At 26.0% G+C, this 10,170-nt stretch overlaps 1 protein-coding gene across 1 annotated transcript; it reads right to left on the bottom strand.

Moving 5' to 3' along the window:
• Positions 1-4,114: 4,114 nt before the first annotated feature.
• On the bottom strand, positions 4,115-5,661 carry LOC108464044 (probable WRKY transcription factor 15). Its single transcript, XM_017764120.2, has 3 exons — positions 4,839-5,661; positions 4,613-4,738; positions 4,115-4,522 (listed from the first exon to the last, which is right to left on the bottom strand). Exons 1-3 carry the CDS (start codon positions 5,621-5,623, stop codon positions 4,369-4,371), a joined length of 1,065 nt encoding a protein of 354 aa, XP_017619609.2. The 5' UTR covers positions 5,624-5,661; the 3' UTR covers positions 4,115-4,368.
• Between the last annotated feature and the right edge of the window lie 4,509 nt (positions 5,662-10,170).

Genomic DNA, 10,170 nt, shown 5'->3' on the forward strand with positions numbered 1-10,170 from the left:
TTGCTCTTAGAAAATGGGCTTGGGCCTCACATACTATGCAATATTTGGGGTTAAAAATTTAAACCCCGATTTTATCAACTAAAAACTTAGAGGGTGTTTAGTAAACGGAGTTTAAACATTTTTAGTTGATTTTGGCATAAACGAATGATTGAGTAGTTAAACTATTTAATTGTAACGTTTGGTGAATAGAGATTTGCGATAGCTTGTTGAGTTAAAACCTTCAAAATAAAAAACGTTGGGATGGACAACTTTTTCCACAGCTGATTGAGAATGATATATGTGGAATGACATATTTGACCATACTTGCTCAAAAATTACTCCATTTGCCACATGCTCTCAAACCTAATTAATTTGCAAATAATGAACTTAAGAAATTTATTAATTTAAATTTTCAAAAATATTCACTAATTAATTTCCATTATGGAAGTTTTAATTCCTTGGTAATAGTATTTTATTTCAATAATTTCATCTAATAAAGACTAAAGTATTATAAACAAATAAATACTTAACAATAAAATGTGTCATACCCTTATTTGTCATTTTACACATATCAGCTATCAGCAAAGTTTTACCAAACACTTTAAATAAATAGTTAATAGAATCAATTAGTCAAACCAGCCACTGCAATAAGCTACTAGCTAATTTCCAAACAGGGACTTAATAACACTAATAATTTACCACTATATATAAGTGATTTAATAACAACCTAAATCCTTTATTATTACTAAAAATTCTATCACGTATATGCATGAAGAAATTACGTATTTAAAATACAGAGGTATGGTTCAAAGTAACATACAATAAACAATAAAATATAAGACTTGAAACTAATTAATAATACTACTACATGCAATATATACGATATTAAAATATAAAAAATTAGATTAAATTGTGAGTATAATGAATTTTAAACACATAAATACATTAGATTAATAATAGTAAAATGCATTGCGATTGTTCATCACGGCGTTGTCGTCGATGTTAAGTTGATGTCTAATTAACTTGTGATACCAAATAAATCATTACCATTATCAATATATGTACAATTGGTGAAGGTAATGAAGTGTGCATAATACAATTAAAATGTACAAAACATTTCAAGATAAAACTTTGGTTGAGTGGTAAAGCTAAAGTTTTATTATTTAATTATTTGTTTGTTTTTTAAAAGTACTCTAGAATAATATAATTTATTTTAAATACGAGAATATATTTTTGTAATTTTTCTAACTGAGTTAGTGTCTGATTGACTTAAGATATAAACTCAATCATGGGTTAAAATAATAGTGACTAGTATATTATTAGACTTGTTCATAGCTAGGCTACCTATCCAAACTCAAAATTCGCCTAAAATACAAGAGTATTTAAATAAAAGCACGAAACCCAGAAATGGGTTTAAACATTAAAACTATCCCTATTTAAAATATGGATTGAACTTGAACTTAACATATAAGGTTTAAACCGAATTCCACCATCATCAACGTGAATTGAATGGAATGAAATTTAGAATTTAATAACTCTATTTTAATTTATCTTAATTTAGTTTATTTTTTTACAGTAATATTATTAATGATTCATAATAATTGATTTATAATAATTCAATTGATTAGTTTTGTTTTTATTTTTATATTAATTTTCGATTTTATTTTGACAAAATATTTTATAGTTTTCAGACATTGTTGGGTAAAGTTTTAAAGTTTTTTCCATAAATATTTGTAAAAAAATTTGAGTAAATAAAAATAATTAATAAATCATATATATTTGTTTTCGAAAAATGATTTTTATATCGTATTTTAAGTTATTTTCACTTATTTAATTATAAAATATATTTTATATCATAAAAATTAAAATTAATTATAAATAAAATAAAATTAGAATTCAATTTAAGGTATTCTACAACTTCCCAACACCACATTTCAAATCAAATTTCGATTTTTGGGTTTTTTTCTTCTTAATTATAACTAGGTTCAAATTGATATCACGGTTAGTTGTTGTCATATAACGATAATTTAAAAAATAATAATTTTTTAACAAATATTATTATAGATTTTTATAATATTTGTTTTTTTATACAATGTTTAGAACTACCTAGGGCTGTAAATGAACCGATTTTGAACGAACAAAAATCTATTCATGTTAATTTGTTTATTTTTAAGCTTGTTCGTGTTCAGTTTATGTTTGTTAAGAATTTCAATTTTTTGTTTATGTTCATTTATTTAATATTCACGAACATGTTCATTTATTTAATATTCACAAACATGTTTATTTAACTTAATCGAACATGTTCACGAACATTAAACGAACATGTTCATTAATATATAATTGAACATGTTCATGAACAATGTTAATAAATAATAAACAAACAAACAATAAATACATACACACACATATAGTTTAGATATAAAATAGTCAATTATTAGTATTAATAAATATATTATAAATTTAAAAATACAAACCAAAGATAATTTTATTTATATATAAGAAAATATCATTAATAAATAAACGAGTCAATAAACGAGTTTGTTCGTGAACATAAATAAACATAAAAATTTTATTCATACTCATTTATTTAGTTTAATAAACAAACATAAACGACCGGTTCACGAACAGCTCATTAAAACGTTCTGTTCATTTACACCCTTATAACTATTTATAGTCTCTCCCTAATTCCTAAATAGGAAAATATAATATACTTCAACACGACCAATTGAACTAAGATTCAATCGACAAAAAAAACCAACAGCCTTAAACATTTGCTCGACAGATAAATATATTATTCATCCAACATGATTAATCAATTAAACCTTAATATTTTAACAAAATTAAACTAATAATTAAAAAAAAGTTACAATCAATTCTCTCATCTTAAAACAGGCAAAAAAGAGAAGAAAAAAAAAAGTTAGATCTTTGCCAAATTAATAAATTGGCTCAAATAATTGAGAGAAAGAGAGTCAAACAAATCCACTATAAGAAGGCAAAAGCAAAGGCATAGCAGTACTTATGTGTTTATTTTTTTCGTTTTTGTGTTTTAGTAGGGATGGGTTGAAAATTATTGAATGGTGATAAATACCCAATCCACCACATGTCAATCTTGTTGTTGATAAGTAATAAATTTTTATAATAAATGAAATGGTCCGTCCATATTCACTTTACTAAGGTTGACGTTGAGCAAAGCCAAAGCAAACAACAATAATAATAAATTTAAAAAAAAAAATTAAATTATGAACATCATGTCGTGTCCCAATCTGTCTCCAATGGCCACAAATTTGTCGAGTCTCTACCCACCCATTTTGACTTTTGCCTAATCCTTTTTCATTTAGACCTTTAGAGATGGAGTTTAATGGAACAAAGTTACTGGTTAAAACTCGATTCAGTAATTATCTTATTGAGTTTGAGTTTAAATATGTTTATAAATTTTATAGAGAGTATGTTACAGTTTATATCTCTCTTTAAAGTTATTATGTACATATACAAAATTTTATATTGATTCGTATCGTGAATTCTAATATTTAATGGAATGAAAATAAAATATATTTCATTATTTTAATGGTATTAGCTGAGGGTTTTATTAATTTGAAATTTTGAGTAATATTATAAAATAAAATTATCCAATAAAGTCAAATTAAAGTAAAGAGAGCAAATTTAACTTTTAGCATAGTAAAAGGACTAAATCATAATTAGACCAAAAAAATCATAAATGAAATTTCATTAAAATCTATATACCAAACACCAAACCATAGTTAATTAGTCTTCCCAACTAGACGACCTATTTACCTATAGTCAACTCATCCCTAACAAGAAATTTGGGTCCACATCTTTCCAATTGTTTGACTAAGCCCCCTTTCTTTTACTTTATGATTAATATTATCGTACTGTTGCACTCAATATTTATTCGTTTTTTTATCGAGAATTTCATAATTATATTGTAAAATAAATTTAAAATCAAATTAATTCAAGATAAACATTTCTAATGTTGTTTTCTACCTTCACAAAATTTTAATTCGAGATTTTATTTTGAAAATATCGACTTTTTTTACCTCTCGATTTAACTCACAATGGTTGAATGATGCAAGAGAAAATGAAAAGTAATCTAAAACAAGAATCCAAAGCAAAACAATTAAAAAAAACAAAAGGTGGCATTGAAAACTTTAATTTGGAATTGAATTCTCAATCCCTCAATAATTGCAAAATCTAATACCAAATCTAACATCTTTTTTCTTTCCTTTTGATCTCAAATGGTCTTTCAATTAAAGAAAGCTCAAAGCATATAATTTACAAGGAAATAAACGAGCAGATTAGATAATATCCTCGAATCCCGAACATAAACAGTAAAACTTACTAACATTAATAACAGGAAAAAATATTGTTCATCTATGAAGATTCAAGTATGGTGGTTTCTGCAACAGATAGAGAATGGTTATGATCACCTTCATATGTAACTATTAGCATTGAAGCATCATCTAAAGCTCTTTCCACATGTTTTCTAGCAGGACATCCTCTTACACTACTGCACTTATAGTATCCCCTGTTTTAACCAGACAAAACGTGTTAGAAACAGAACAGATAAGAACTGAAAGAAATTCTTTCGAAAGGGTTAGATTTTTATGTTCTTCACCTTGGATGTGGTGAACCCTTGATTGGTTTTTGACCATATTTTCTCCATGAATAATCATCCGGTGGAATATCAGCCATTTTCAAGCTTATCGCAGGAACCCTTACCACCCTTTTCGTCCTCTGTTTTCTATCAGAAAAAAAAAAACAGAACAAACATTTTAAAAGAGAGAAAAAAAAACAGAACACCCCAAACGGCAAATTCATGTAAGAAAATATGGGATATGTACCTTTTTTTAGTAGAGCAATGACAACGACAAGAAGAGCTATTGCATTTAATCCCAGAACCCAAATTCTCAATACTACACTTTCTCTTCAAAGAAGACGACAATGGTGGTTTACCAGCGGAGGAAAGGTTACTAATTTGAAACGTTGATGAAGATGGTTGTTTATTACTGTTATTATCAGCAGTCGTTGTTGTTGATGAATACGAAAAATTGATGGTCGTTGTTGGTGATTCTTTTCTCTCTAAATAAGTGGTCACCGGCAGTGGGATCTGTTGAATCGGAGTTGGTTGATAAACCTTGGTTTCATGCTCTGTAACGGTGGTTGTTGGTGGCGGTGGTAAAGGGGCTCTTCTAAAACGAGCATGGCCGGTCCTGGTTCGACCCAAAAGAGAGATGACTTTCTTGAACTTAGAAACGGCGGCTTCGGCGGTGACTTTACAGTCCATTTCTAAATCCATGGAGGATCTCGTCGGAGAAGATTGGAACTTTTTTTCTTGATTATTAGAGGTGTAATTTTGTTGGGTTTGGGAGAGTAATTTAATGAGTTTCTCGACACTTTCGAGACCAGAAGCGGCTTCTTGAACGGCGGTTTCTTCCATTTTTGATGAGAAACCATTGTTGTTGTTTCTGTAACTAAGCATCAACTCCATAGCCATGTCTGCAATAAAACCATTCAAAGGAGGGGAAAAAACAAAAGTGAAAAGAAAAAGAAGAGAGAAGGAGAGTTGATAAAGGGCAAGGGTGGACTTATGGTCAAATTGCGTGACTAAGCTGTCATCTTTTAACATTTGTAATTTATTTCATTTATTTATTTAGGGTTTTTGGTCCCTTAACTATGATCAAATTCGCGATTTAATCCTAAATAGTTTAATTTAGCATGATTGAATCTCTTTACTTTAAAAGTGATCCTTGGATTTATAGGGAGGGGTTGATGGTATAATTCCAATATTAGTCTCTCAAGTATTAAAAATTCAATTTAATTTTTTCTAGTTTTTTTGTTAAGTGAAAAAGTTGCATTTTAGCCTAAAGCATTCAATTTATGTCATTTCAATATAAACTTTTTAGCTTTGCTACTCAAATTTTTAAATTTTATTTCGGTTTTACCCCTTGTCCAAATAATTAACACTGTTAACTATTTCAATCAATATTAATAATTATCGGTGATACATGTTTGGACGATGCTTTAATCATGAATTTTGTCCTACTTTACTAAAATTAAAGAGTTTCTCCCTCAACTTTAATTTGTCAAAATTTAGTCTTTATACTTTACAAAAATTTATAAATTAATCCAATTGATTGAAACTACTAAACCTTACTATTAAACCATTGACTTAGAAATTATCAGTTCAATCATCTATATGCAACAAATCAACAAAAAATCAATAACTTAACTTCACTTGTTTACCAATAAATGAACTAATTTCTCAGTACTTTTTAATTTGTTAGAATTGGATCATCGTATCTTATGAAAATTGTGAAATTAGTTCATTTATTGGTATGAAAATTGAAGTCATTTCTAAATAATTTATAATATTATTAAGCTATAACATATAAAACCAAAATCATTTGACCATGAAGTTTCCAATTTTCCAATATGTTGAGTTTAATAATCTAAATTTTGGTCTTGGGGGGACAAATATTTTACTTTATAATATAGTTTTCATGTGATTATTGTGGTCCAAAGTAAAATTGGCGTCAAGGAAGGTTAGGGAGTGACATAGGGGAAGGTGGAGTCAAAACATTGTCCAGAAAATTCAGATCTGTAATAATTATTAAATTTAATAATACTATATTATAGTAGAGTAAGAAGAAAGTTGTTGCCAGCATGAAAGAGTTGACTTTTAAGATTTTAGGGCTACTTTCTTGACCTTTGTCTTTGTCATTTTCTTAGTCACGATACATAATTGCCGTATAAGGCCACTCTTTGCCAATCAAGATTGATGTTAATTTTTAAGTTTTTAATAATTTTATCAGTTGATATTAATTTCTGATTCGATTATTTATATAATTTTATCGTAAGTATTAGGTCTTACTCTATTAATAATTTGGTTATATTTTTCAATTTTTAGGAGAGTGAGAAAGAGAAAATTGTACGAGTTAGACTTTCAATTAAAAAATTAAATACAATTATTATGTTAACTGAACAAGTTTAGAGAATCTGAATTTCTCATATTTGGGAAGTCACATAATAATTGAAGTAAAAAATGTAATTGTTTTTAATTGCATGTATAACGTGTTTGGGTAACCCACTGTAATTATTAGGTCTTATTAAATTATGTATAATTGAAACACTCAAATTCTATTATGCAATTCTTAGGGGTGTGCGACTCGTGAGCGTTCGATCGAATTGAGTGAAAAAAGTTTTGAATTAATCGAGTTGACTATTCCTATTTTATCATCCTAACTCAATTTGAAAATTTTTTGAATTAAGTAGAGTGAAATGAAATTAGAGTTGAGACGAATCAAGTGAAATGTTCGAGTTAAATTAAAAAAGTAAATATGTAGAATTAAAATATTGTTACAATATAATTAATCCCATGTTGAAGCACATAAATTTGAAACCATATATATTTGAAAGCTTTTTGAAGCAAAATAATAAAAAAATACTTTAGTATGATAAACTTGAATCATTAATTAACTTATTTAGGTCCCAAAATTATTATTATTAGAAAATTTTTACTTTTTAACTTTATTTATATATTTTTAGATTTTTTGAAATATTTATAATTTTTAAAAATTGTAAAATTTGAAATTTTATAAATATTCTGAATTTTAAAAATATTTTGAATTATTTTGTAATTTTTGTTGAAGAGAGACCAACTTGCTCCTTTTCAAACTTGACAGGGACTAAAAGGGTATTTACACTAATTTATTATTCGAATTATTTGAATTGTAAAATTCAACTCGATTTGAACTCGAAACTCGAATAATTCGAATAACCTAATTCGATTAACTCGAAATTCAATTTTTTTTTCAAATTTTTTGAATCGAATAAAGTCTTATTCACCATTAAATGTGAGAATTAGGGTAATTATGCGAGAAATTACAAACACATCCGTACATAATTTAAGTTTAATTTTTTTTTTAATTGAAAGAAAGGTATTGAATTGGTTGAGATCAAACCCAAAACCTCAAACCTACAACATAATGCTCTTTAACACTGGACAAATAACTGGTTGACAAGTTTAAAAATTAATTGTATACAATGATAATCATATTTTAGTATTAAGATTTGTATATCTTTCTTAATATAAATATATGTTATTTTACTATCTCCTTCTCCTTTAAATAATAAAAAATTAATGAACAAATGATAATTTCCATATATTTTGATGTACTAAATATTTAACTAATTACAAATTATTTATAATAACAATAATTATCATTAGTTATTTATACTCGACAAATGATCAACCGATGATGACAATAAGTACATATTTGATGTTAGAGAGAAATAGTCCATCAAATATGACATGCTAATGTAATTAGCTAAAATCGAATAAGATGATTTTTTCTCTTGTTAAATTTAGACATAATGATAAATTAGCTTCTAATGTTTACTCCAATCATTTTGGTTAATACTTCTTTTTTGGATCACTTTCGTTCTTATCTTTTAAATTTTAGTCAAATTATTTTTTTCATGGAAAAGTTTACTCATTTATTAAGATTTTTATGACACTGATGTAGTGTTTCGCATGTCCTTCATAAAATTTTAAAAAAATATTTATATTTTGAGTTCATAAAAAGTTTTAAATGGTTCATGCATGTCGGTAAGAAAGTGTGTGTGGACTATCATGCAAGTTATCATATTAATTTCGCTTCATTTTAACATATAGTCAACCTTTTATAAACACACAATTTGATTAAATTTTGAAATTTAATAGTCAAAGCGATGAAAATATTAAGATTAAATTGGTAAAAGGACTTAGAGGTTAAATTTATTATTATACTTTAATTTTATAACTAATCGTATTATCGATACTTTCTAGGATTAACATATTATATAAAATGATCGATTTCAAATTTTGTTTGAAAAAGAAATTCTCTTACACAAAGGATTGGTCATTTTTACATTAATCTAAAATTTTAATGTATTAAATGGATAGACCCTTCATACAATATATATATTGAAGTTTGGAAAATTTCTAATATATCCCCAAAATTTTATTTGAAAGTTTGCATAATTCAAATATGAAAAGAATGAATAAAATATACAAAATGAGAAGCAACTAAGAAATTTATTTGGTCACACAAGGATAAAAAGGTCAATTCAAATCCTTGAACTTGACATCCCTAGTTGCATTTCCAACAAGGATTATATTCTAATTTAAAATTTTTTGGTCTTCAACTCCAATTTCATGGAACTTTTAACTTTGACCACTATTCTTTTTGAGTGATTCTTTGTCCACCACATGGATTCACATGTTTCAATTTCACATAAACTACTATATATTGGACAATATGCCCTTTTATGTATAGTTAATCTAAGCATTTTAACGAGTAAATTATATTATTTTGAGGAAAATTTTATAAAATAAATTATATTTTAAAAATATTTTTATTTTTTATATAAAATAAAAAATATAGACATAATAAGACTTGAATCAAAGGCTATTATTTTCAATATTTATATTTTACTACTTTTACCAAATCTTCGTCATTATTTACATAATTTTTATAAATATATTTATTACATAATTTTATTTTTCAATCACATCGTAGTATGATTAATTTAGTTATTAGTAACATATTCTCAACTTTTATACAAGCATTGTTTTTTTTCTAAATTCTTAAAATTGGAGTATTTAGCTGAAAATAAAGTTGAAATAAAATACAATTATACATGTATTTATGAAAATATATTTTGTTAACATGGTAAAGTTGAAACTCTAAAGTTTCCAGTATCTTATATAGGGTGAGCAAAATTGATTCAATTAAAAAACTTAATAATAAATTTAAATTCTAAATTAAATAGTTTGAGTTATTCGGACCAACTCGAATAAAAAATTAAAATTTTTTGTTTAACTCAAATATGGATTACATAATTTGATTATCCAAAAATCCGAATAAGAAAAGGCAAAACTACGTTGTTTTGATAAATGTTTACCTTTACTAAAGTTAAAAGTCAAAACCATTAAGTTAAAAGTCAAAAATATGTCGTTTTGATAATGTTTACCCATTAGGTTAAAAGACAAAACAATTATATTGTTTATGTAGTTAAACAGTCTTGTACTTCATCTACTAGTTAAATAATCGGTCCATGTAAACGCAACATTGAGTATAAATAATCAGATTCGTTAACTCGACTTGATTTGATTGGAATTTTTTTGACTTG

Source organism: Gossypium arboreum, chromosome 2 (genome assembly GCF_025698485.1).
Source record: "Gossypium arboreum isolate Shixiya-1 chromosome 2, ASM2569848v2, whole genome shotgun sequence".
Lineage (NCBI taxonomy): Eukaryota > Viridiplantae > Streptophyta > Magnoliopsida > Malvales > Malvaceae > Gossypium > Gossypium arboreum.

What these genes read in the sequence shown, in the direction of transcription:
- LOC108464044 (XM_017764120.2), bottom strand. Translation starts at nt 5,623, where the DNA reads ATGTTAAAAGATGACAGCTTAGTCACGCAATTTGACCATAAGTCCACC. An exon ending in CATTGCTCTACTAAAAAAAG is followed by an intron (nt 4,739 to 4,838) that starts GTACATATCCCA and finishes TTTTTCTGATAG; the next exon opens with AAAACAGAGGACGAAAAGGG. An exon ending in AAGGGTTCACCACATCCAAG is followed by an intron (nt 4,523 to 4,612) that starts GTGAAGAACATA and finishes TGGTTAAAACAG; the next exon opens with GGGATACTATAAGTGCAGTA.